Genomic DNA, 27,867 nt, shown 5'->3' on the forward strand with positions numbered 1-27,867 from the left:
ATCTATACCAAGCTACATCCACAGCACCTACCGCCCCAGCACTGAGTCTGATGGGCCGCACGCGAGTCACTGACCTGTTCGAAGGCAGCCTATTGTCACCAGCCACCACTCGGGCACTCGAGGCAGAATCAAGGCCAGGCGATCTCCCTGCTGCAGGCCACAAGACTGCTCAAAGGCATTGGCAGCACGGCGGGTAACATCCCTCAGATCTCTGAAGCTCCACTTTATCTCCTCTCCTTGGCCATTCACCCACCATAGGGCTGGACTTGGGCCTCTCTTGCCCTCCTAGTTAAGATAATATAGCAAGCATTACTCCTGTTTTCAAGGAAAAGGACAACCTGTGTCCACAATCACATTCCAGTGAGTCTAGCGCTTGAGACCTTAACAGACTCCAGGGAAGAAGGGAATGGGTCGGGCACCACTCCCAATTCACAAGTGTCCATGAATACTCTTCAAGCTTTCCCACTGAAGACAAACAATTTTGTTTCTCCCTTGGTCTGCTCTAGGTTCACATAGACAGTGAGTTTCTCTCTTCACTCAGTTTCCCCATCCCTGAAATGGAGACAACAATATTGCCTAAACAACAGTAAACTTTAGACAAATAATTCACATTGACAGCATTGGGCACAAACAAAATAGTTGTTCAATGAAATAGCACCATAACAAAAGAAAAATAGTAGTGGCTGCATGTTTGGGTAACATTTTAAAATTCAGGAATTTCTAGTGGTTAGGATATGAAGACAGAATAGCAGGTAACCTGCAGGTTCTTCTTTCCTCACAGAGCTATGGAACAAACAATGATAGAGTAACTAAAGTAGCTTTATGAAAACTCTAGAAACCAGGAAAGGGTCTGCAACATTGTAGCAGCTGCCCACGGCTATAGCCACACTCAGAATGCAGGGCAATCCGTGCCACCCTTTCTTGCCCTTGCTCCCATGCACGTGAGGTGCTGCCATGCTTGCAGTGTGGTGGAGCACAATCAAGGGGAAGCCATCCAATTCCCAGCTCATAGAAAAGACTGGATCTTTTCTGCAGTGTCCTGTCCTGTTCGGGAGCCACTGGATGGACTGCTTTCTCTCCTGCCTGATTTAAAGGTCACAGGGAAGCAGCACCATAGTTTGACTCCCAGGTTGGATTTCTCTGTGCTGCTGGCGGGAGAAGAAGCACGGGTGAAAAGGGGAATCAGGGTTAGTATCATCGGTCATGTGAATGTGAAGATTGGTACAGCTGAGAGAACACACAAAGAGGACCAGGGAAGGAAAAGCAAATGTCAGAAAGGCTTACAATGGCGTTAAGCCCTCTCCTGGCCACATTAGTGACAGTCTGCCCTTCCATGAGTTAGTCTGAATGACTGGAAAAAAAAATGAGCTTCTTCCCCACATGTCCATCTTTCAACCAATGACCACAGGGCATAGGAAAAAAAAAAAAAAAAAAACAAAACAGAACAGAGAGATGCTGTCTATTTATTCAAGGGGACAAAACAGATTCCCAGAAACAAGCTCCATGGACTTTGGTTATTAGATAAAGTTTCTTTTTTTTTTTTTTTTAATCTGTTAAATTTGCTGGAACAGCTAACAAAAAACACAAAGATCAAAAGGAGATCAGAAATGCTCCGAGTGAATCAGATGGCCCTATCAACAGAGGGGTAACCTTCTAAAAGAGAGAAGTTAAGTTCTAGGACCAACAGTAGAGCAATTGAAGGAGCCTGTGCTAGAGAGTGTAGAGAGAGTTTTGGTTTCCTCAGAAGCCCAGTTACGTTATGTGAATGTGCTTTTGTTTTAACCCCAGGCGTGGGATACAGGGATGCTTCAGTTTGTCCACATCTGTTAACGATGATGGTCAAGTGCTCTAGCAGCCCTGTGGGTTTGCCACCACAGAATGTGGAATTCTGGGGACTCTGGGGAGGGTGCTGGTGTGTGAACTCACTAACCAGAGCTTTATGGAGAAGACACAGAACAAGCTGATACCACTTTCTTCTTATCGCTAGGCTCTTCTTTCCCAACCCATCTCATGCTTCCGATGGTCTTAACTAGACTTAGGGTCTGGGCAATGAAGAAAGCCCATTCATCATCTCTGAGGCAGAGGGGCTTTGGCCTCTCAGATAGTGACACTAGGCTAAATGTTGGACTGTAGAATCAGTCAGCCTGGATCCAAATCCTGTTCTGTTTGTTAGATAGAGAGGAGATTCCAGCAGGTCACCTAAGCTCTCGGACTCCCAGTCTCCTCATCTGGAAAATGGGAAGAGCAGAAGATCAACGCAAAATGGCTGCCATGGGACAGAAGCATGTTCTCCACAACAGGGCTGTGTTTTTATTTTTATTTTTGGCATTGTCGTGGAAGTTCTGAGGGAAGAGGGTAGCAGAGAGAGGAATATGGTGAAGGAGTCAGTATTGACTGTGAGCAGTGATCTAGGAGTGCGTGACATTTACAGCTACTCTCCAACTTCACTTCGGGTGAATTGTGTCTGTACAAAAATGGATTCTGGGTGAGTTTTCACACGGTAGCTCAAAATGTCACAACTGTGTATCGAAGCGCCCAGTGTCACTACTACTTTTCTATCCATCTACGTCTTAGGAAAAGACAGACCAAGGTGGATTTCCTGCAGAGATGCCTGGTGCCTCGCAGGTCACAGAGACTACTTCTCTGGAAGAATCCCCTGGACACCACCCTCAAGATGTAGCTGATCTGGAGGATCCAGGGGAGACCTGCCACCTTAATAAGATGACAGAAGAAGCTGTAGATCCCTCTATCTCTCGAGAATCTATGCATCCCTCTGCATCTCCTTACCTAGTTAGAGTAAGACAAAGCCACTAGGCCACTGCAGTCCCCTCAGCTCCATCACCACGCCCTCTTACCTCCTCCATTTGAGCCCAGTTGTCCAGCACATCGTTTGCAAAGTTAAATTCCTCAGGCGAATCATAGTCATTCCATCTTTGTGTTCCAGCTCCTGAAAAAGACCGGCTGTGCAGCTGGAAGGGGCCTAGGGAGAAGCTGTGGATGAATTTGCAGATGCCCCTGGAGATCTGGATCTTCATCAGCCACTGCATACTGAGGCGGTCCTCCGGCACGGAACCTTCAAGTCACCGCCTGCCTCGAGAAGAGGTGGTTTACAAGCCAATCAACCTGTAGCAACTGTCCCTGAACAGTATTGCTGTGTGATCCTGATTTGTTGCCAGAATTACCTCTTGCTTCACATGAGGATTTCTCTACCCAGCTCAGGAACCACAAGGTGTACAAAGTGCCAGTGAATGGCTGTTATTGCTACATTAGATTGAGACACATGCTTGGAAGACTCTGGAAACTCCCTCTGGTTTGACCCAAGGGTGGTCGGCATGTGGCCATCCCTTTTGCAACATGGGGCAAGTTGTCTCAACTCTGGAATCCTTTCTTCCTGTCAAGCCTAGTCTTGAAGTTTCCATGGAAATTGTCATATCTTCATCTAAAACCTGTCCCCCCCAAATCTGAATAATCATCCCTGTGATGTCTAAATACAAATTAGAGCTACCAAAATTCTTCTCAAAATTGTGTGTATGTGTGCACACCGTGTGCACATGTTTGTCTGTGTGTGTGTGTTCGGTAGCAAAGAATAGCTCACACTGTCTCCCGCTGGGACCACCGTAAAGAGAAGAGTTGGGAAAGAGTCCTGAGGTTATTATTTCTATCATGTGAAATAAATGAAGCCAATGCCCAGAGACATGGAGATAAAGGTAGCAAGAGCCTTGGAGCTATTCAATCTGGCTAGCGCTGTTGCCAAGGGCCCTCTGCCCCTCTGCTATTACTGCCTCCCCCTGGGTTTTGCGGGCTTCTGTATAGATTCCTACAGCCATACACCCACGCTCAGATCAGACAGTGCTACTGTCTCAGCCTCTTCCTGCTGATGCTGTGTGGCCCCAAGATCCTCCCTAGGATGCGTTCCCCGCCCACCATAGTCAACACAGGGAATGGAGCGCCACTGACATTTCAGTGAGATTATGAATGCAGGGACAGCCTAGATAATGAAACCAGTCCTAGAACAAACAGTGCTACACAGCAGTATCCCCTCTCCAAGCCAAAAAAACAAAAAACAAAACAAAACAAAACAAAACAAAAAAAACCCACCCCAAAAAACAAAGCCCAAAACAAACCCTAAAACAAGCCAAAACAAATAACCCTAAATCTTGTATGGGAGAGATTACATAACAGAGGTTGAGATTCAATGCTCAAGACTGGATGGAGTAGTCTCAGCTGATGACTACACAAAGTTGTTGGTCTCTTGGGAACTGCAGCAGCCTTTCGTCCCCTCGCAGAAGCGAGTGCGCTGCAGGGGCTGGGTGCAGTCTCCCATTGGCTGTTTTTATCTAAAATGGCTATATTGAGACATAGATGTCTGCATGACCTCTGGGTCTTCCTTAACTATTAACGGCTTTCCCCACAGGCAGGGCAAATGGCCACATAAGAAGCAGCTCTGTGATGGAACACTTGTCTGCCCATGTGGCCATGAGTACTGTCGCTAGCACTGCAAAATAAATAGGCAAAAATATATAAGTAGTGGCTACTGACTTAAACAAAAGTGTGGGCTACAGCAAGAAAATATAGGGACTATTTCTGTGCCCCCTTCCTGAAGCATACGTGGGAGTACCGACCCCAATATGTCTCAGTGTGATTGTATTTTCAAAAAGCAACTGAGTTAAATATGAGATCATTGGAGCATAACCGAATCCATTATGGTTGGTCTCCCTTTTCACAAAGGAATCAGACATTGGTAGTGCACATCTTTAATCCCAGCACCCGGGAGGCAGAGGTGAGTGGATCTCTGTGAGTCTGAGGCCAGCCAGGGATACACAGTGAAACAAGTGTCAAAAAAAAAAAATTAAAAAGGAGATTAGCATCCAGACACAAGGTGGAAGTGAATGCTGTATGAGCATAGAAACAATCATCTCCAAACCAAGAAAAGAGGCTTCAGACAAGTAATCTTCATGCTGGACTTTCAATATGCAGAGATTTGAGAAAACAAATTTCTGTCAAGTCACTCCATCTGTGATCATTTTCCATGGCAACCTTCTTGGTCAAATAAGAATAATGCTGGCACTATCTCACAAATAGTTTGCAGTTCCGATGTAATGTTTGTCGTGTGAGTTGGCCAACACAAGGGTACCTGGATGAGGACAGCTGTGGTAGCTGAGAGGGTAGCCTTTAGAGATAAAACAGCACAGGTTCAAATTCCATTCACCCTTCACTCGCCATTTGTGCAACTGGGAGCAATTTACTTAACCTCTCTCTTAAACACAGATGGACTCACAGCACCTATTGGCCCAAGCAATAATGGTGATGGACATTCTGCATTCTGCAAGAATGTGCTGATGTTCTGCAAGACCCAGCACAGGTAAGTACTCTAGAAACAGGAGCTATCGATGGTTAACTCTCTCTCAGAGAAATGGGGTAATTGAGCCTGGTGCAAAGAAATGGTGTCTTTACTTCTGCAACAGGGTTAGAGGGAAGATGTGGGGATTAGGGCCTGAAATATATCTATTTCGGAGCAGCTTATGCATGCTTATGCATACAGACACAGCACGCACGGCAGTGCATGATACAGCTTTCAGAGACACCCATACCTGTGTTTCTGTCTGCCCTCCTGAGGTGCAGATCTCTCTCTATAGCTGCATCTATTTCTACATATCAATATCCAAAATTTCATCTCTCTCTATCACTCTCTAGAGCTGTATATCTACATAGTAATAATTACACCAATGCTATTCTCTGCACACATGACTATCTAGCTATGCATCAGCGTGTTTGTTGATGGCCACTAAGGATTCAACATAATGTTAGGTTCTTCTTTTGTCTTATTAAAAAAAAAAAACAAAACAAAAACAAACAAACCTAGATGAAAGCTGGAAGGAGAAAAATCTATTGTGTCCAAAGAATGTCTGAATCACGGAACAATTTCTCTTTCATTTATGAAACACATTATCAGGGTTCCGCATGTACTTTTAGGTTTTATCAGCTGGAGGAATGTCTATCCTCCTGGAGGATGTACTCTGAAGTCACGATGAAGTGATTTTAGAGCCCAGGATTTTGAAGTGTTTAAAAGTGCATTCTGGAAGCAATTTGGCCAGGTGTAGTGGAGGTCCAGGACTCTAGACTCATGCATGGAGTGTACTGAGAATTAAACCTGTTCAAGAAGCTGATGGACACAAAGTGCCACTTAACAGACTAACACATTTAATGTGTTCTAGGGGAACCCAGAGTCACACGATCAGGATTTGACTGTTTTGCCTTTGACTTTACCACCCACCAGTTCTGTGGTTTGGGGTCTAGGGCCCTGATTTTGAGGTTACAAGGATGACACCTCCCACCCTGAGCCCCATGATAAATAGCGGCATAATCACTTTGCCAGCATTGAACCTAGAACAGACGAGGAACTTTTAAATGTTGAGGTACCTTTCAATTGCCAACAGTTCTGAATCTTTCTCTCTCCTTTCCTCCATCTCTTCTTCTTTCCCTCCCTCTCTCCATTCTCTCCCTCTCTTTTTTCTCTCCCCCTCTCTGTGTTTGCATGCACACGCAGGTGGAGGTCAGAAAGCAACATCAGGTTCTTCCCTCAATACCTCTCTGCTTTAGGGATGACATGGTTTGCTTTTTTTTTTTTTTTTTTCTGTGATAAACACCATGACCAAAAGCAGCTTGAAGAGAAACATGTTCTGTTTGGCTTATATGTTGTGATCATGCTCAGCCACCAAGGGAGGTCAGAGCAGGAACACAAACAGGAGCAGAGGCAAGAAAATTTGAGGAATGCTGCTTTCTCATCATGTTTTTAGCACTGGCCAAGGTACCCAGGAGTGGAACCTCCCACAGTGAATTGGGTCTTCCCACATCAATCATTAACCATGAAAATTATCCAGACTTGCCTTACTGATCAGTCTGATAGAGGTGCTTTCTCAGTTGAGGTTCCTTGAGCTTGTGTCAAGGAAACACAGAAAACCAACAACTTAAGGCACAAGCCATGGGGTACATTGCCTGGGGTTCTCTATAGGTGCTGGAGATCAAAGGTAGGTCTTCATGCTTGCCCGGCAAGTGCTTCACCAGGGAAGACCTATTCGTTCTAAGGAATGTGATGTTTTCTTTCAGTGACTCTCTTCTGTCTTCATCTTCTTTACTCACTCCCAAGCACATCAGTCCCTGTCTGTGAGCCACTGTGCCAAACACAGCTCATGTACATTTCCAGATACTTCTCTCACCAACATGCTCATCATTAGATTGCAGTTAAAGAGAGGAAGTGTCAGAGAAGTTCAGTGGGTTGACCAAAGTCATACAATTCATCAGTGGTGTTCTCAGAACTTAAAACTGGATTCTCAGGTTTAAGGCTTTTGAGAAAGATTTAAACACACACAGACACACAGACATTCATGTGCACACATGCATACACAGAGCTGGGGGTGAGGTGGGAGTGGGGTTGGGGGGCTTTGTCTTACCTGGTACTGATCAGGACAAAGGTAGGCTATGGCTAGGAGAGAAAACGTGTAGGGTCTGTTCTCCGTGTGTAGTCCTTCCCAGGACTGTCAACGCATCTGTGGAACTTGTCCCCTGGCTGAGGAAATGTTGAACAGACAACTTCAGGAATTGGATGCTGCTGCGTGGGGGTGGGGAGGAGGAGACAGGAGGGCAGAAAGCAGTGCCAGCTTCCAGACTGGCCAGTCAACTAGGGAAAAGGACTGTGTAGAGCCTTCCCGGTTTCCATGGGCTACTCAAAGCGGGACAGGGTAAGAAAAGTGGAATCTTCGTAAGTTCTCTGCAGCTAAGCTGCTTCCCTTTCCTAGTCTGCATCCTTCATCCTTGTCATCCATTCGCAGCTGAAGGGCCACACAGCTTCGTAGCTAAGAGCCATGCTCCAGGGAATAAAGATCTCGGTGCAAGCCTCAGCTCTGCCTTCAGCGCGTGTCTCTTTCTGGTTGAGCCCCGTGCTCCATTCCTCACTTCATTCATATGATAAAAATGATAAGTTCTAAGGATATTGTTTGTTTATTAATGCAAGACTGAATAACTCCTTAGAGGCTTATAAAACGCAGTGATAGGCTCTGTTGGCTGTTTAATTCTAATTAAAGGAAACAGCTCTCTGTGCGGGCAGAAGGTGGGGTCTTTGCAGTTCTAAAGGTTTAGGCTTAAATCCTGGATCTGCCACTTATAAGAGGAAACCCTGGGTAAGATATAAGGTCCTTGAATTGGGGCAGTTCATCAATAAATGATGTTAGGGAAGTTTCTGTAAGCTTAGTTCTATGAGATCATGGGAAGGATTATGTTGGTCAGTAGAGAACCCCACCCAGACATGGTGCCTTTAGTAGCCTTTAGTAGCCTTTTCCTATTGCTCTGATTTTGGGGGTATTGTTGGAGAGTGGATGCGCTCCAGGGTGCTGGCCTGGATTTCCCAACATTCTTACCCTCCTAGTCTTGGTTGAACCTGGGACAGAAATGCCTTGGTTTAAAGTTACCATGAAAAAACACAGAGTGGAGGGTGAGCCTGCCGGATTATGCTTTCCAGCTGATTGGTTTATGGTGAAAGTTTAAGCACAGGGCAGGCTATGCTTTGGGAAGAAGGCTTGGTGAGAAGGCAGAGTGAGGTGACTGACCACAGTGAGCTACAAGTTAAATGTCAGAAGTACCATAGTGCAAAAGTCCCCGAGAGTGAGGTAGAAGGGGTGGTCAGTTCTGCACAGTGCAGCAGGACCAGGCAGTAGAACCCAAGAGATGTATTCTGGACTCAGCAGGTGTCTGTTGAGCGACTAATATGTGGCCAAGAGGACAGGCCTTAGGGCCTGACAGTCTGAATATGACTGTTTTTCACCAATTAGCAGCTTAGTGGCACTGTGAAGGTTTCTGTCCCTCTGTTCCTCTATTACAAGAGGGTCTGGAGTAGAGAAAGGATGCTGAAGACTCCATGAAGACTGACTCCTCTTCCACACCAGCCTGCCTTAATGAAAGTTCTAGACAGCGAAATCCAGGCTAAACACAAGTCACATATGTTCTTGGGCATAGAAGGGGATAGTCGCTAATCTGTACCCTCTTCTGATTCAGTCCTGCTTGGAGCCGCACAGAAACATGGCATCATAAAGTGGTAGAGATGCTCTGAATCATCTTTTCTAGGTAGCCTTGTGTAGCGGATTCTCCATCCTGGATCTTCATACAGACTAACTTCCACAATCCTATGATGAACTCCTGATTTACTCACTCGCGATTCGCTTCATCACACACAATTACTGAACGTCTTTTAGGGCCAGGTGTGGCTTTGAATGTGCCAGACAAGAACTTTCCATGCCCTGTGATAGACAGGCCAAAGACAACCAGCAAACACCACAGAGTTCTGTGTTTGGCAATGATATGCACAGTGGGTCATGATTTATACACAGAGAAACAGATGCTGAGGCTCTTCTAGAGACATTCCCAGAGTCACAAAGGACATTTTATACAATACAGGACAAAACTTTACTGCTTTATTATTATTATTATTATTATTATTAATCTAAGCTAATTTTTCCTTCTCAGTTCTCTCAATAATATTCTGTTTCTAGGGTACCTGATATGCCTCTGTTCCTGGTTCTAGTTTTATCCCCTAGGGGATATGTATGAGCTGGCTTACTGAAGTTCTTCTCCTGAGGAAATGTGTATTGGTTGGAAGGAAAGAAACTTCCATTGTCTGGTCATTCTTATCAACCATTTCTGGGGAAAATTGTCTGGAACGCTGCCAAATCTTCTTGTAGCTTAGCTTTTGTGGTCCCCATAAGAAGGCATCAACGGCTTCCTCATTCACCTCAGAATGATGTGGAATAAAGTTTGGAAGACAAATCCCAACACCTAGCACAAAACAAACATTTTTCCTTCTTCCTTCCTTTCTTTCTTCCATCTTTCCTTCCTCCCTTCCATTATCTGTCTGTCTATCTATCTATCTATCTATCTATCTATCTATCTATCTATCCATTTTTGGTTTTTAGAGACAGTTTTTTTTTCTGTGTTTTTGTGTAGCCTTGGCTGCCCTGGACTTGCTTTGTAGACCAGGCTGGCCTTGAACTCACAGAGATCCACCTGCCTCTGCCCTCCCCAAGTGCTGGGATCACAGGCGTGTGCCACCACAGCCTGCAGCAAGCATTTTCAAGTGGCAGTTCTCATTTTACTTCAAACCAGATGTACAGGGCTGCAGTCAGTGTTCTATATGGGTCCCCTGTGTTACTATGCAAGTGTTTCTATTTCCTCATTTGAAGATGAGAACGACAGAATAGATTCCCCATGATTGCTGTGATAATTATAACTTATATGTACACTACCTAGAGGAGTGTCTGGTGTGTGCTAAGCGTGCTGTTATTGTTAATTATTAGGAGAGAGGAATAGAAGAAAGAAGAAATGGTTAGTTCTTTTTATTTGTCTTTTTAGGTGTATTCATGCAACAGAGGCAGATAGTTGACCTAAGATGCAGTAAGTATTATTCACATCAATATCTTTGATATAGAGATCTATGAAATTTAAGATTTTCATTATTTAAAATTTATTATTTTTTCTCTCTCTGTGTGCATGCCAGATGACATCAGGAGTCATTTCTCTCCTATTGAGTTAGGCTGACTCTCTTGTTTCTGCTGGGCTGGCACTTCAGGATAACTCACCTCCAAGCTCCAGCAATTCCTTTGTCCTTGCCATCCATCTAGCCTTAAGAGTGTTGGAATTATAGATGCATGCCATCAAATCCTAAACTTTGTACATGGGTTCCAGGGATCAAACTCAGGTAATCAGGTTTGCATGGCAAGTATTCTTACCCACTGAGCCACTTTGATGGCTCTGTATGGCTTTTTACACACACCCCCTTCTCTCTCTCTCTCTCTCTCTCTCTCTCTCTCTCTCTCTCTCTCTCCTGTCTTTCTTTCTTTTCTCAGTGCTGGAGACTGCTCAAGGTCTTACAACTGTGCAATCAATTACTTCACCACTAAGCTGCATCCCCAGCCTGATTACTTCTGGAGCGCCTCTTGCCTCAACGAAATTGTAAACCCAGCCTTATTTAAACATGTAGCAATGCCTCGGGTCATATGCTTTTTTCTTTTCATTGACTGTCTTATGTATGTATGTATGCATGTAAGACACCATGACCAAAGCAACTTATAAAAGAAAGCATTTAATTTGGAGCTCATAATTTCAGGCAATAGCAGAGTTTTTGACAGCCATGGTGGTGAGCATGGCAGCAGGTAGGCAGGCATCATGCTGAGAGCTTATATTGGATCCACCAGGAAGAGGCAGAGAGAGGATTTGGAGGAGACTCTGGGCCTGATGTGAGCTTTTGAAACTTCCAAGCCCTACAGACACATCTGTTCCAACAAGGTCACACTCCCTGACTCTTCCCAGATAATTCTAGTTCTACCAACTTGTGACCAAGCACTCAAGTATATGTCTATGGGGGACATTTTCATTCAATCCATTAAAACCCTGTCTTAAAAACAAACATTCAAGCAAGCAAAATATCAACATTCCTACACATATCAATGATTAACCATTAATAAACTGTTTTTCTTGGTTAATATCAGAAGATACTAATGAGAAACTAAACCAAACAGAAATTAGTGTCATTTTCATGTGGAAAGAAAGAACAACATTAAGTAGATGTCTTATTGTATGGAGAAAACCCAGAAAGGAAGATTCAATTTCTGTGTATCAGCTCATTGCCTATTTAAATAAGAAAAGAAGAGAGAGAGAGAAACAGAGATAGACAGAGACAGACAGAGATTAATTCAGAAGAAGAAAATAAAACCTAAATTCTTCACTATGATGATAAATTTCAGCACAAAATCCATAATTAAAATGGCTGAGTATGTAGGAGAGTGTTTTCCCAGCACGTACAAGGTCCTGGAGTCCATCTTACACACATACACACACACACACACACACACACACACACACACAGACACTATAGATACACAGACATATAGACACACAGACACTAAAGACACACTACAGATATTTCAGAGTTGTTATTCAGGGGAATCAAAGAGATTCCAAATAATGCAGGCTATTGCCAATGCCTTGATTGGCTCCACTCCACAAGGACTTCAAAGTAAAACCCTATTGCTGAAGACACCACGTGTTTGAGACACAAACTGAGACACAGGAACTGAGCCTGAACTGATCTGAAAGATTTCTCCCTGAGGACCAGCTCTCATGCTGTCTGAATCTATACAAACTTCCAAGGAAGGAAAGCATTCAATAGCCCTACCCAGCCGTAAACCTTGCAAACCACAACAATAACTAGCAAGATGATCCCAAGGGTGAAACAGTGGCATTTATATCTTGGGGGCAACCACTAGCTGTCTAGTCGGACTTAAGGCCTACTCATTGGGAGTGAATTTGTGCTTAGTACAGTGAACCAGGCCCACTACCTGTGGGTGACATGCTCTTAGACTGTAGAGGAGAACCCACTTATGACACTTTCCTAAACCAGTATCACTTCTAATTACATGCTAAATACTTATCTCTGTACTCAAAGATAAGTAGTTCTTACCCTTTATCAAAGAGGCTTCTATGGGAAGCAGATGGAGACCATCACAGAAATCCACAGCTTGTCAAAATGCAGAGAACAACTGACGGCGTGCCCAAGCCCCAGGTGACACACACACAGCACAACTCTTACTCCTAAGGCTCAGGGAACATTCCTGAGGAGGGGGATAGAAAGGTTTTAAGAGCAAGAGGCCCAAGCCGTCTGCTGTGAGATGAGATCTTCTATGTATGACAGGAAAATCACATCCATGAAATCTCAAAGGTTGCCTAAACGAGACCCGTGTAATGGAAACATCTGTTGACATGCCAGTGTGGGTGAGAGAATTCTTAGAGGGTCCTATCCCTAGACAAAGTACTGTAGACAAGTGCCGCTCAACCTGTGGGTCACTGCGCCTTTGGGGCATTGAACGACCCATTCACAGGGGCCCCTAAGTGGCAGAAGCCATGAAGGAAGAACGGCCATGAACAAGTGAGCTTCCTGGGGATGGCTCACCATTTTGCATGGCTATGATATGTTTATGTTGGAGGGGCACGTCCCCAGGGATTTTGTCTCCAGGTTCTTCTTGCTGCTGCTGTGGCTTCCCATGCTTGTCATTTCTGTATTCCTCATGTATCTGGCACGGTATGGAGAGGCCCTCACTGCCTATTAGTTCCTCAGGATTTACCCACTCTGTCGGCCAATATGTACTTTCATGAGATAATGCTGTTTAGATGAATTGATGATTTTGTAATTCCTGATCATGATTTTATAGAATTCCTGATTTGATTCAAGTAACTCTAAGCCCCCTCCTGCGGAACAGCAAAGGCTGCAGAACGGAGTTCTGTGAATCTGCATATGTCACAAGCACAGAAATTGCACCAGGAAGAAGAACAGGCTTGAGGCAAATCTATGGTCTAGGAAAACATTCATTCTTGATTAGGTCCAGAGATGGGATCATGGATTTCTGCATGCATCATGAAAACTAGTTTAAGCTATACAAGGCCTTAAAAATAAGACATAAGATAAATGGCTGCTTTCTTGGTTAAAAACCTTGCTGACCTATGACAAAAACAAACAAATAAAACAAAAACAAAAAACAAAACAAAAACAGCCTATTGCTCTGAACTTATAATGATCTGTGGAATGAAAGACAGATAAAAATATCACTTTGAACTTGTAATGAACTTGTAGAGCTAAGAGATAGATAAAGAATGTTTCGTTAGGTGCAAGCCTTAATGGAAAGACATGTAAATGATTATCTTGTTGTAAATCCTTAAATCATGTTAACCTTAAACCTTATCAACCTATGATGTGAATAAATATTGCTGTGAACTTACAGTGAACTTATGGAATCTTATATGGATAAGATATATTTACTTAGGCACAAGTAATCAATAATCTTGCTGTACATCCCTCTGTGTAACTACTTTATCTGTTTCTGTGATAATTGCTGTTATGGCTATGTACAATTTTTTTCTTCTGACATAGAGATTTTTCCTTAGAAAGTATAAATTGAACTAAGAAATAATAAAAGCTGCTTTATCCACCAAGTGTGTGTGAGAATGTGTGTGTGTTTCCTCCCTTTTCTTTCCTTTCTCTATCAGCAACTTACGCTAGAAGCCATCAGCTCTGGTTCTTCATGATCAGCAGAGACAATCAACAGGAGCTACCATCTCTGGCTGGCTGCTAAATAGTTGAGGGAGTTTAGAGTTTTTCACCAACCACAAACAGTGCTGGCTCCTTAGATGCAGGAGCTACCTGCTTTTGGCTTCATTTGCACTCTCCGTCTCACCTTGGTTTACACTTTGTCAGAGCTGGCTTTCCACCTAAGACCACTGGAAAACACAAATATTTGCATCATGATTCATAACAGTAGAAAAAGTAGTTATGAAATAGCAATAAAAATAATTCTATAGTTCAGGAGCATCACAACATAAGGAACTGTACTAAAGGGCCGCTTTAGCAGTAGGAAGGTTGGAAACCACTGCTATAGACTAGTAATGGTGTGTGAGAGAGAGAGAATCAGAGCTGAGCTAGCTTATCCAATTCCCAGTGGCCATCTCTAAATACTTACACACAGGCCACACCAAATGGTCTCATAAATATATCAGATTGTATGTGAAATAAGAATGAGGGGGTCATAAATCTGAGAGGGAGTGAGGGTGGGTGGGAAGAGTCGGAGGGGAGGAGAAGGAAAAATAGAAATGATATGAATTTAAAAAAGGAAAACATGACCCATTCTCAAGAAAAACAGGGCATCCGTGGGTAAAACTGATGATCAAGTTTGGGATTACTAGATAATAACTTTATAAATGCCATAGAGCTGTTTAAGAGCTGAAGGAATGTCTGCTAAAGAGAAACAAAAAGATATTTAGCAGAGATAGATGATTTTCAATTGGTAATCATTAACTGAAAAACTTGTTCTTTTAAGTTAAAAATTAATTGATTGGACTTTCTAGTAAGGCCAATATGATCAAAGAAAGCCAGTGAACCTGAAATTGATCAAAAGAAACTTTCACTCAGAATAATAGAGAGAACTTTGAAACTGTAAATGGAACATTGGCAGACCTTGGAATCAGTTAAGTGCCAGAAGAAAACAAACAAAGAAATAATAGACCAAACTGTCTCGGATTTTGGTGGAAAACATAAGTTTACAGACTTTCAGAATAACAGAAAGAAGTATAAACAGGGGAAATAGAAGAAGAAAACCACTGAGGCATATAACCATATTTCTTCTTAATAAAAACTAAAGATGGAGCTGGAGAGATGGTGCAGCAGTTATGAATGTGCACTTTGTTTTCAGAGACCAGATTTTGGTTCCTAATCTAAATGTTAAGGGCCTCATACAACTGATAACTCCAGCTCCCAGGGATCTGATACCCCCTTATGGCTTCTAAGGGCATCCCCCAAATGGAGAAAGGGTGGGGGAGGGAAAGTGAAAGGAGGAGGTGAGAGAGGAAAGAAGAGAAAGGTAGAGAAAAGATGTAAAATGAACATTTTGAAAATAGAGAAAAAAGTTATGAAAACAGACAAAGGAAAACAACACAAGAAGACAATGTTTCTAATCACCAGAAAACAGAAGGCTAGACCTTGGCAAGGTGGTTCAATAGATAGCTCTCCTTCATGTCTAATCTGTAGACAAAAGTGTGAGACACCCAGAAGCTCTGAGATCTAGAAGAGTAGCTTCAGTGAACACACTTGACTCCAGCGTCACACTGTGGTTCAGGTTCCAGATCTAGAAATGGCCCCATGTCCCTGTAGCCTTGGCTGAGGCCTTCTGTGGTTTTGGTTCTAATGCCAAATGCTCTGCGAAGGGCCCAGCAGTGAGTTCGCATACACTAGCACATTAGGAGACACGTCAGCCTCACTTAGTCTCAGCTGCTGATCCTGAACTGACACTCAAACACAGCCCAGCTTATTTCAGCTAGAGAGTGACACAGTCATTATTGCACATAGGTGCAGCTTGGAAGTGAGCTTGCATTGGTCTCCAGGGCATGCTTGTCAATTCCAGCACTACAGTGACTCCTGAAAAGGCCTCGAAGCATGCTTCTACTCCAATAGTAAACCCCTCCTGCACAAAACAGCTAAGACCTGCCTGGACAGATCTCTAGGGCTACTCTTACCAACTCTAGCCAAAACATAGACTCAAAGGACCCAGATATCAAAGCCTAAGCTGTGAGGTGAGAGCAGTTCTGCCATACCTGGGCTGAGCAGAAGACATGTCTAGTTTATTTTTCAGGTCAGGATTGCTAATCTTAGTTCCTCAGTGGAACCTGGAATAGCCCAAAATCTTGGCTTCACTTTCTCTCAGATGCAAGTTGCCAGCAGATGTATGCCTCAGAGATGGGCTTAAAGACTTTGTCTCTGTAGTAGATCCTGAAGCAACCCTGCAGCTCGGTTACAGGTCCTCATAGCCTCAGTTTGCATTGGTACTGTCTGACTCGGGACCCACAGAGTTTTCAGCAACGGTCCTGCTGGGATCCTTTATTAAAATCGAGGAAGAAAAGTTAAAGCGGCTGCTTCCCGAACCCATGTCTGCCAGAGTCCTTATGAGGTTCACAGAAAAAGAGATGTCGGCAAGCAGTCAGGGGACTGGTTGAACATTTGGCTGTGATCCCAAAGGCAACTCTACCATTTCAAAGACCTAAGAGAAGACGTTAAATGACTAAACACACTTTCTAAGGAATGGAAGAACTATTTGTTCCTTCAAAGGTACAGACTGATGCAACGATGAGTTGTACAAAAAAGAAATTAGACAAACAAAACACCATTAGAAAAAAAAAATAATGAAGCTGTAGCGGCCTATCACAGGAATTGTAGACCTGTGGGTTACTGGAAGGAGATTTCAAAATGCTCCTATTACAGAAGCTCAGCGAGGTGGAAGAGAACACACTTAAGAAGAAAAGTAAATGAAGTTGTGGGGAAAGTAAGACTGTTGATCATTAAATGAAATATAATAATTTCTCTAGAGACAGTCTTACAGGCAGAAATTATGAAGTGATCTAATTATTTGTGCAGAAATTAATTTATGAATTGAGAGTTAGAATTTATATGTAATTTGAAAAATGATGTAGACAACTTCTGCCAATGAGCTGTCATCATGCTGTAAATTTTATTGTACTCACATGATTCTGATAATTGGAAGGTATAGCAAAAAATAAAATTCATGAGAGTAATGAAAAAATTTATGAATACTTTCAAATCTCTATTTAATATAGTGAAGAAGTTCTGACCAAAACCAGCCAATTGAACACAGACACACTCAAATAAGAAATGATAAGTAAATGAACACTGAAGACAGTGGGATTTCTATAGAAAGCCCTGAAGACTCACCCAACACACTTCTATAACTACTAATTTGATGAATATATAGGGTACATACTTAAACCATAAAGACCGGTGGTATTTCTACCCACTACCAACAAAATTACCTAAAGAAAGCAAAGAAAGCCAAGAGAGAAGGAAACCAAAAACATAACTCCATTCATAGTAGTTTAAGAGTAAAATAAAAAACTTGAAAATCAATTTAACTACAGAGGTAGCAGATCTGTGTCCTACACACAATAAAATGTTGATGGATAAAACAGAAGAAGACACAGATATATAAAATATATCCCAGGATCATGGATCTGAAAATTACTGTTAAAATTTTCATAGTACATATAGGGATCTGCAGATTCAATACAATACTTGTCAAAATTCCAATCAAACTCATGTGACTCTGACCACCTAAGATGACCTTGAACAAAAAGAACAAAGCCAGAAGCCTTGTAGTACCAAACTCCAAAATATACTGCAGAACTTTAGTGATAAAACAACTGTGGTCCAGACTTGATAATAGATGCTTACATGAGGGGAAGAGAAGGAGATCTTAAAAATAAATCCACATATTTGTGGTCAGTTTAGCCCAACTGACAAACCCAAGAAAAGACAATAGATCTGAAGTGCTTCAACACACACACACACGTGAGAGAGAGAGACTACGCAAAGTGATATATATGCTAATTAGCTTGATTGTGGTAGTCCACATTGTATATCTGTATCTATACCATACACACACACACACACACACACACACACACACACACACAATTGAGCAATTTGTCTGTTATACTTCAATAACACCAAAAAGTTTCTAAGGAAGACCAAAGCTAAATAAAAACTTGACTAAACCCAAACCTCTCAATAGCTTGCAAATGTAGGGTGGCCACTGTTGCAAATTCTGGGACCCATGTTCCACTTTTCACTGTCCTTGGTTGCTCTCCCAGTCCCTATATCCTGTTTTAAGTTGTGCTATAACAAAAGTGACGCAGGCTAAGAGGCTTAAACCACAGGATGTATTGTCTCACAGTTCTGAAGGTGAGCCATACCCAGCAGCTGTTGGCATGGATGGTTCCTTCTGAGGCTGGGAGGTCAGGCTGTCCCAGGCTCCTCTCAGTTGATGGATGTCATCTTCACATCCACGTCCACATGGACTTTTCTTGTGTATGCCTATATCGGTGTTCAGATTCCTCTTCTTGGTTGAGACACCATTCATACTGGGTAAAGAAGCCTTCTTTTCTGTAGACCACTATAAGCATCAGGGAATGAAGACCATTTCTGTGTTTCTCAGTGACCCATCTAATCATCAGTGGCCTCCTCAGTGTTCCCGCAAAGGGTAGGAAAGGTGGTAGGATTGGTTTTTGAGTGTCAGAAACAAGAAACCTGCCCAAATGCATGAAACAGGTTAGGATGAGAAACCAAATACTACACATCTCATTGCCTGGAACACAGTAAGTTGGCAGGGTTTACAATCTTTGCTTAACCTCCTGTTGTCTGTTTCTCTTGACACCTACAGTTTAAATTCCATGGGGCAAAGAAACTTTATGTTATATAAAAGTTTGAGTTTATTATTAGTGACCCCCCACCCCCAGTGTTCGGATACGTGTTACCATGGTGATGTGGATGTGGGTATCAAAGGACCACACTCTAGGCTTGGCTCTCACTTCCCACCTCCTTCAGGCAGGCTCTCACTTATTTCTGCCCAGCAGTGTACAGCAGTCTAGCTGGCTAGTGTGCTTCAGGCCTATCCTCCTAACTCTCTTTCTCATCTTGTAACAGGGGTTCTGGAATTACAAATGTGCACCCCAGCCAGATTTTAGCTGGGATCCTGGGATCGCCATCAGGCTTACCCAGAAAGCCTTTTTTTTTTTTTTTAATTACTGACCCATATCATATTGCCAACCTTATTTGTTAATCAGTACCCTCAAGACGCAAGACAATATTCAGAACTGAAAACTACTCATTGGCAGCTGAATAAATGAGAGGACTTGAGCACTTGCCCCGTGGGTGGTCAGACTAGCTGTTAACCAATGTTCTTGAGCCTCACTTCCTTTCCCTCTGGGTTAGCCTGCTTGCAGCCAGAGAACCTTGCATGCCAAGAGCCATTGATTTGGGGGGAGTTCAGTAGGCATGTGGGCTTTCTGGAAAGTAATCTTGTATTTTGCAAGGTCTGTACTGTGACGCACCCCAAGAATTGCTTCCAGCCTCTGACATTCCTTCTCTTTGGGCTGCTGTATCTCTCAAATATCTGGCATGGTGTGAACCATCAGTTTCTGGGTATTAAACCCACTCTGGCTGAACAAACTTCCTACCACATCTTTATGAAGATGCACTGCTGTTCAGATGAATTAATCAATGATTGTGGAAGTCCAGATTCAATTCAAGCAAATTTAGAAGTTAAATTGTGTAAACAACTTATACATTGTATAAATAATGATTATACATTGTGTAAACAATTGTACAAAATTGTATAAACAATTTTAGAAGTTTATAGCTGCAATAAATACTTTTGTGGACCTCCAGATGACTCAGTAGGAGGCAGGCTTGAGACAGATATGTGGCTTCAGATAAGCTCTTAGGGATGGCACTGCAAATCCTGACATGCACCATAAATATAGGCAAGTTGGTTTAAACTTCCCATGAACCCAAAATACAATGGGGCTACCTAAAAATGTCTAAATCAAGTACAAACCTTAACGTCAAAATATACAAACTGTTTCATTGTAATTCCTCAGACCTTGTCAGCTTATAGGATAAAATACTGTCATTCTAAATTTACTTTGTATCTTGGAATGAAAGATACAAAGATAAAATTATTGTCCTGAACTCACTACAAACTAAGAGATAGCTGGAAAACATGTAGCTAGGTCAGTTCTAATTGAATAGATGTATACCTTGTTGTAATTTCTTGGACCCTGTTAACCTTTAGGACTTGTCAATCTTTGTCATTCTGAACTCACTATGTACTTATGTAATGGATACATAGACAAGAAAGGCTTAGTTTTTTTTTTCCATAATTTTATTTTTCTCATTAGTTACATTTTGTTAATTCTGTATCCCAGCTGTATCCCCCATTCCCTCCCCAGTCCCACCCTCTCTCCCTCATCTCCTCCCTGCCCCTTTCCAAGTCCACTAATAGGGGAGGACCTCCTCCCCAAGAAAGGCTTAGTTTTAATGAAGAAACATGTAACCGATTGCATTTTCAGATTCATCTGTTTTTGTGATTAATTGCCTTTTTTCATTCTGCAGTAATTCCTTTTTTGATGTAGAGAGTTTTGTTTCAGAAGAAGTATAAATTTATGACCAGACAATAAATATGGGTGGAAGTCTGCTGGCATTTACTTCAACCATGAGTTATAAATATGCAAATATGTATATAGACATGTGTTTGCATGTGAACCCGCCCATCTCTCTGTGGTTTGCACATGTTACGTGAATGTATGTCAATTGGCTGTCTGTATGTAAGGAGCTCCTTTTGTATCATTCATTGAATGTGTGTATGAATATGTGTAGGTCTGTATGTCTGATCTTTTGTCAGTATGTATGTTTGGTGGGTGGGGAGGGGAGGACTGGTTATAACAGCTGGTTGTGGAAGAGGTTTTCCCAAGGGCAGTCTGAACTTGCTGCAGTTTCTGCAGAGGAGGCACTAGCTGAAATCAATGTCATTGTCATATGTAAGCTTAAGTTTGTTGACGTTTTTTAACTTCATCCACCTTTTCTTCTTGAATACTTGTGTATGTGAGTGGTCTATTTTCTGTCTCTCTTATTTCTTATTCCCCTGTCAATAGACTCAGGGCTTGCCGTCAACCTTCTCAGATAGCAGCAGACAGACTTTTGCCTCAGGGAGATCTCTGCAAAGAGGCCTATCTGCAGATCAAAGAGCCTTCTTTTACAACCCCTTGCAGTTTTGGCTAGAAGCTGCTTTTTTTTTTTTTTTTTTTTTTTTTTTCAGCCCTGACTGTAGGAAAAAAAAAGTAGTCAGTTTAAGTTTTCCTTGTTGGTGGCAGAGCAGCCTGCCCTGAACTGCAGAAAGGAGCCCTTGTCTTCTTCCCTTACTGGCTGCCTCTTGTGGTCTCTAAATTTTTAAAGCTTTTGAATTTAGTTATAGAACTCGAAGATAAAGACACCAGTCACAATCTGATTGGCTTTGATTCAATGACCCTGCATTCACCTGCCTCAGTCTTTTACTTCCTCAAATCAAGTCAAAGCCGGCTTTGACTTAACGATATTAACATTTGTGATAAACAGTGATAAGTCTGGTAACCAGAAATCAGACACACTTCTGCCCTGGACAACTGAAATCTTTGTCTGATGCAGGAAGAAATGGAGAAGACCAGAGCATTGAGGGAAACACTGATCTTTATGAAATTCTGCCTTCATCCCCAAACACCGAGCCCCAGCGTGAACCATCAGCTTGCTCCGGTGGGTGCACGGACCCCCTGGGGCCATGGTTTCGCAGCCGCCCATTGGTCCTCTCTGATTTCCCGGGCTGCTTCCCCTCTCCCCAGGCTTGGGTCCCTGTCCTACGCCGGGTGGCAGTGTCGCTGAGAGGCACAGTGATGCAGGTCCGGTTCTGGTCGGTGACTGGAGATGCCCAGTGCAGCCCTGGAGGGACATGGCGAGGCTGCATGCACGTACCGGGGTGCATGGCGCTGTGCTGTCTGCAGCGGCGCGGTTTGATAAGAGGGTAACCTGCTCTACCCAGGTCCCCTGAGCCAAAAAAAAAAAAAAAAAAAAAAGTGTGTTTGCTATTCCGTCGCCACCGCTGCTCGCGCTGACAGCAAAACCCCGGCCAGCCAGCGCTCCGAGATGCAGAGACACACAGCGCAAAAATCAACTTTTCAAAACTTGGTAAGGAGTTTTGCGAAACTTTTAAATTTCGCTCGGGTCCCTGGCGGCCGCCATCTTGGCTTTGGGAGGAAATGGGTGGACCACGGCTTCACCATAGGCTTTCACGCGTCCGGCGCCATCTTTGTTTCGGGCAAAGAGGTCCCGCCTCCCGCACACCCAGCTGTCTCTCCACGTGCTCCCCTACCCCTTTCCCAAGCGGCTTTTCCATGCTTTTTTCTCACTATTTCCAAGCTCTCTCTTCCTGATTTCTATACACTCTACTCTTATATTTTAAAATGCTTTAAATCCCTTATCTAATGCTTTATATAATTTTCTCTTTGGGTTTGCATTTATAAGTCTTAATCATAATTAACTGTTTATCTTATCTTTTAGACTTATCTTCAGACAACGACCCTCATTTCAAGTTGATATGGATTTTTATAAAAATTAAAAGTTACCTTTTACTATCTTATCATTCAACCCTGCTTAAAGTAAATTTTATATAATAATAAAATTTCAAAGTTATAAATATCTATTCAAATTAAGTTGGTTTAAAATATAAGACTGTTACTGTCTCCTACTATATGTTACTCAAATATAATTTTAAAATTGCTTTATACTGTTCTGCTCAGGGGTTCATTATTACATACAAATTGTTTACCAATATTCTAAATTAAGATATATTATTTTTACAGGTATTTATCTATGTTAAAACTGGGTCAATTTGCTATATCTCTACTATCAAAAGGTTAAAATATACTTGGTTAATTTTAAATTTGGTTTATGCTGTTCTGCTAAATTGTTAATTTTAAACTTATAACTCAAGGGTTCGTTATTATGTACAAGTTGTTTACCAATATTCTAAATTAAGATCTATTAATTTTTTAAAAATATATTTATATTAAAACTGGGTCAATTTACTATATCTCTGCTATCAAAAGGTTAATGTAAGCTTGGTCTTATTCTCTTAAATTATGTTATTAATCTATAGTATAGCCTTAGACTATTACAAGCAATAAACTTTTATATATTAAATCATACAAAAACTCTTATGCTTTCACTTTAATAAATTATATTCATAACTTTTAAAGTCCTAACTTAAGCAAGGACAAAACCTAAAGTCTTGATATTTACTGGTTAACAAGTGCAGGTTAATAGTCATTTCATACAGACTTATAGTCTCACAGATGCAAACATGGTCTCACTGCAATTTTTAATAAACAGCTGAGGATGGTCGTTGAGTCACCATATAGGAGTTGGTAAAAATAGTGAGCTGTCCTGAAGGGCTCTAAGACCTAGCTGCTGGTGTTCCCGCAAGAGGTTTGCATAGCCAAAAATGTCCGTTCTGCCAGGTGACATTTCAAATGCAGCCAAAGTGGATGCTGGTCCTGCTGCTGCAACATGCCAAAGCTGGCTGCTGGCAAACTGGCCTCTGAAAGTCAAGGTGCTCCCAAGCAGGCTTATCCTCTGTGCCCAGCCATGGAGGTTCAACCAGCACAAGAGCACAGACCCTTCCAGCCTTCTAGCTCGTTGGCCTGGCAGAGGGCAGATGGCTCCCGACTTAGCAACCTCCACAGCTCTCGCACAGGTCTGTTTTTGACCTCAGAATGAGGTCCCATGGACATATTGCCAACTTCTGTGTTGGGAGACTTCAAGTGCCTTCCCAGCTCTCTTCATATGCAGGAGAACCAGGCCTTAAGCCTAAGTCCTAGAACTGCTATTTTCAGGCCTAGACACAGTCCAGACCCAAGAAACAGGCCTAAATGAAACCTTTTACCATCCCTTTAGCTAAAGGACAATAAATGTTAATAGCAGTTTCAACTATGTCTCATGGTAAATAACTAAATACAAATGTCCCTCTCAAAAACATATTTGAGAGATGTCTTAAGGTTAATAAATACAAGTTATACATGTTTGAGAGTCTAAAAATGTGTTTTAAGGTTGGTAATGCAACTTATAAATATTTGAGGGTTCTAAAAATGTTTTAAGGTTCATAAATGCAAATTATAAAGGTTACAAGGTCTAAGGTGATTTAAGGTATCTTATATAGGTAAAAAGGCTTAATATTTCTTCCTGTTGTTATGCTACTGTTGTATTGACTGTCCAGAGTTTTGACCTTTATTAATAGGCCTTAATTTATTAATCTAACTCTAATACAAAAACATTCCACTATACCACTATTCCACTATTATGGTCCTAAGCTCAAGATTGCAAGCCTCCATAATGTGTATGCTTATACTAAAACTTAAGATCAAGTGAGTTTCCCTTTTACTTCATAAAAGGCTTTTGCCTTTTCAGAGTTCACCTTAAAAATACTTATGCTACTAACACAAATATGTATGTCTACTGCCTTTTTCTTAATGCAGAGTACAATTGTGATACTACATGTCTAAAGTTTTACCTCCTTCTTAAAACTTAAAAGTAATTCTTGTAAGCTGCAGAAAGTCCACCTAAATCCACCTCTCAGGTCAATTGGACTCCAGATAAGTACTGCACTTATTGTCTATCTCAAAAGGTGAGACTCCTCCCCTTTCCCTGGTTTTGGGACTTCCTTTCCTGGCTACCAGACTGCTGTTTACTGCATGCAACCACTGGCTAGATTGGTGAGTTCACTCCATTTTCTCAGCATAAATACCTCTCTTGGTAGGGGAAGCTTGACTGCAGAGCTACGGCAACTTCCTACTATCTTTTGAGATGGAGGGACCCCCCCCTCAGCCGTAGCCTTAACTGTCTAGGCTTGACCCTCTATGCTGACCTCCATTTTAGGGCCTCACTCTCCCTTGGGCAGTACGTCCCCTCTCGCATACGGTTCCTTCCCCCCGCCCCCTGCTCGCTTGTGGGAAGACCTAGCACTAGCACTAGGCAAACTGTCATGCTCCAGCCGTGCCTCACTAAGCACCAAGTCCCGTCCCTGGCCAAGAACTGATGAGCTCTTGGACAGGTAGCACCGCTCTTGCTCGGAGTCACAGCTTCCCATTGGGACGCCTCTGGAAAGTTGGTGACTTCTCTGCCCCCAATGGGAGATTCCCAGATGCTCGCGCTCCAGATAGGATCTCCTCTGGAGAATTTCAGGTTTCTATACCTAGTGCCAGCTGGCACCAGGGCCTCTAAGTTTTCACACTTCTGTAACCAAACCTCACCTCAATGACGGATCAAAACAAAGCCTTCTTTAATATTGCCAGTGATTGGGTAAATAAAGTCCCGTCCAGGTAGACAGAGGTTCCCATGTACAAGCCTCATCGACCCAAACCTTTCAATGTATACCTACAGGGTTTTCTCCATACTCAACTTTATCTTTTGCCTATATATGTGTTTCAGTGTCCTGCCAGACACAGATGTTTTCTATAGCCACAACAGCGCCAAAGCAGCTACAGGTGTTCGACTCTGATCTCACAGACTTCCAACAAGCTGCAGGTGTTCAGCTCTGACCTCACAGACTTCCAACAAGCTGGACCTGCACCTTCCCTCCCAGCCATGGATGTTCTTGCAGACCCTGGAAAGCATCAAAGCAGCCTGTTCTTCCTGGACTTGGCCAACATTTCAGCCTTTTTACCTCCCTACAGCGCCCCCAGTGTCAGCAGGAAGTAGCCAGAAGAGAATCCACACCCGTTATTCACTTGTTGTTAACAAAAGGCTGAAATGGTGTGCTTCAGGACTAGGACAAGCAGCTCCAGGTTCTCCCAGCATTCCCCAGTCCCTACCTGCTGCCTTGCATGGCTGGCAACTCTCTCTGTTGACAACCCTCTACCCTAAATTTTCCAGGGCAGAGACTTCCCTTACTCTTGACCTTGCAACCTGACCATTTTGTTGCTATAACTCTTCTCTCTCTCAACCTCTTGCATGACAACCAAGAGCTGTTTCCAATAAGCCTAAATTTATATACTTTAACTTACCTTATAAAAGGCTGCCCAAGCTCCCCATTTTTTAATTATAGAAAAAGGGAGGAATGTTAGTATTTTGGAACACAACCTGCTTCTGGGTTGCCCAGCATCCTATGATGTCATCATATGTTGCCAGCCAGGTGGCCACACCTGGAAAGTGTGGTTATTGTGCCCCCTTAAAAGGGCCGATCCGACATGTGGTCTCTCTCTTACACCCTCTCTTTACACTCTTCTCTTTCTCTCTCTCTCTCAGGGCACCCCCCTTTTTCCCTTCCCTTTCCCCCTCTCTTCCCCCACCATGTCCTGCTACCCACTTTCTCCATACCCCCCTAATAAATCTCTCACAGAGAATATATCGGTTGTCCCCCTGCTTCTTCTTATTTATGATTTTTAACAGTCACCATTCCTAGGTTGGCCCTGGAGCTGTACAGAACTAGCTTGTCAATGCATGGGATTTCTTGGGACCCTGTTCCATCCAGTTGCCAGGTACTGAAGAAATAATGAACTCTCTTGGAGGCTAGAGGGAGCTCCAATGGGGAGCTCATGAGTAACATTTCCCACCGGTTTGCCTGCCACCAACTAGACCCACCCACACTTACCTCCCCGGTGATACTGTCGGAAAGAGATACCAAACATTAACATACTAATTTTAGGTGGCAAGAGCTCACAGTGGGGGATGGCCTAAAATATTACTTTAGCTTCTGGAACATTCTTCATTGTAATATATTTGCAAAGGTAAATAAATGATAAAACTGCCCCAAGAGTACTGTCTTCTGGGAGTTCTTCGATAGTACAGACTTTAAGTATCACACTCCTCTATTGTTCCACAGCTCAGCTTGCTAAAAGAACTGGACCTGTCAAATTGACAGTGGGCTGGGCACTTCTTCTCCTAGTCTATAGCTTTAGACGGTTCCAGTTGTCTTTTTTAAGGGCTTCTCTCTTTGTAGGTACCCCGCTCTTGTACAGAGCTTGACAATGAAGAGTTGGTAGGATGTGAACAGAAAGACTGGATCTTGGGGTCTACAAAGCTTCCTTCTCTCCTGCCCATAGCCCCCATGTGCAAGCTTCCCCTTCAGCTCCCCTTTGCAGCAGACAGGCTCTTGTAGTGGGCAGAGCAAAGGAAGCCAACATAAGGCAGTTATTTTCTGAGCACAGCGCACACAACCTGTGAGCCACGGCTACACCTGTGGCCTGCCTCCACCTGGATGGGTGTGGAAGTTTCGTGCTCTTCCTCGCCTGTCCCCTGCACACGGGTCTCTCACACATTTACTCCCTCCTGCTTGCTTACCTGAACCTGTACAGGAACCGTGCCACCTAGTTTTTCAGACGAGGAAACTAAGGGTCCAAGTGGGCAGCATACCCTTCCTGGCAGAAGAACTAGGCGAGATGCTTACCTTCAGCTCTACAAGTGAGAGACTTTCCAAGAGGGCCCCGTCTGCTTCCTTTTAGGTAAGGTGACACCGCAGGCCCTGCCCTCTGAGCTCTTTTGGCTCTTCCTCCTTCCCAGATCTTTCTCTTTCCCTTGACCTGTTTTGACTCAAACGTTTCTCAAACTTTGGCTCAGCTGACTCACCTTTGCATTACTTCATGGTGCTCGGTGCTCCTGATTCTTGCTTTACCCCTCTTCCTTTCTTTTTCCAGTTTTTACAGATGGGAAGCAGGGCTTGGTATGAGGCTTGGCAGGGGAGCGATGTTCTAGCATCGGCTATTTCCCAGAACTCCCAACCTTTTCTTCGAAAAGGAAAGCAGTGTTAATTCAGCATAAAACCTTCTATCTCCACTCTCACTTAAAAGTGAGTTTTAAGTGCCACGAACAAACAAAACTGCATACAGTGAAAACGTTAGCATTTGTAA

General features: G+C 42.9%; 1 protein-coding gene and 2 long non-coding RNA genes across 15 annotated transcripts in view; 2 read left to right on the top strand and 1 right to left on the bottom strand.

The window, feature by feature from the left end:
• Acsm1 (acyl-CoA synthetase medium chain family member 1) overlaps window positions 1-27,418 on the bottom strand; it is a 58,350-nt gene extending 30,932 nt beyond the window's left edge. For 7 of the 10 annotated variants that reach the window (XM_060366943.1, XM_060366944.1, XM_060366942.1 and 4 more), the window contains exons 1-3: window positions 7,452-7,588; window positions 2,856-3,087; window positions 75-285 (exon numbers count right to left, since the gene is read on the bottom strand). In XM_060366943.1, coding sequence (XP_060222926.1) covers window positions 75-285; window positions 2,856-3,047 — 403 coding nt within the window. In that variant the 5' untranslated portion in view covers window positions 3,048-3,087; window positions 7,452-7,588. Of the gene's footprint in view, window positions 1-74; window positions 286-2,855; window positions 3,092-7,451; window positions 7,589-27,301 lie in introns of those variants that run through there. The other 3 variants (XM_021635649.2, XM_060366941.1, XM_060366948.1) reach the window with 3 other exon arrangements.
• On the top strand, window positions 5,043-14,031 carry LOC110547838 (uncharacterized). Of its 3 annotated transcripts, none has more exons than XR_002476367.2 (4): window positions 5,043-5,362; window positions 10,399-10,440; window positions 10,544-10,744; window positions 10,893-14,031. It is a non-coding gene; the product is annotated as an uncharacterized LOC110547838 (long non-coding RNA). The 3 variants fall into 3 exon arrangements; XR_009585464.1 differs by lacking the exon at window positions 5,043-5,362 and adding an exon at window positions 5,409-7,028; XR_009585463.1 differs by lacking the exon at window positions 5,043-5,362 and adding an exon at window positions 7,627-7,739.
• On the top strand, window positions 21,374-26,776 carry LOC132647167 (uncharacterized). 2 transcript variants are annotated; one of them, XR_009585466.1, is made up of 3 exons: window positions 21,375-21,724; window positions 21,811-22,153; window positions 22,526-26,776. It is a non-coding gene; the product is annotated as an uncharacterized LOC132647167 (long non-coding RNA). The 2 variants fall into 2 exon arrangements; XR_009585465.1 differs by having other exon boundaries at window positions 21,374-21,724; window positions 21,811-26,776.
• Window positions 27,419-27,867: the final 449 nt, after the last annotated feature.

This window comes from Meriones unguiculatus, chromosome 14 (genome assembly GCF_030254825.1).
Source record: "Meriones unguiculatus strain TT.TT164.6M chromosome 14, Bangor_MerUng_6.1, whole genome shotgun sequence".
NCBI lineage: Eukaryota > Metazoa > Chordata > Mammalia > Rodentia > Muridae > Meriones > Meriones unguiculatus.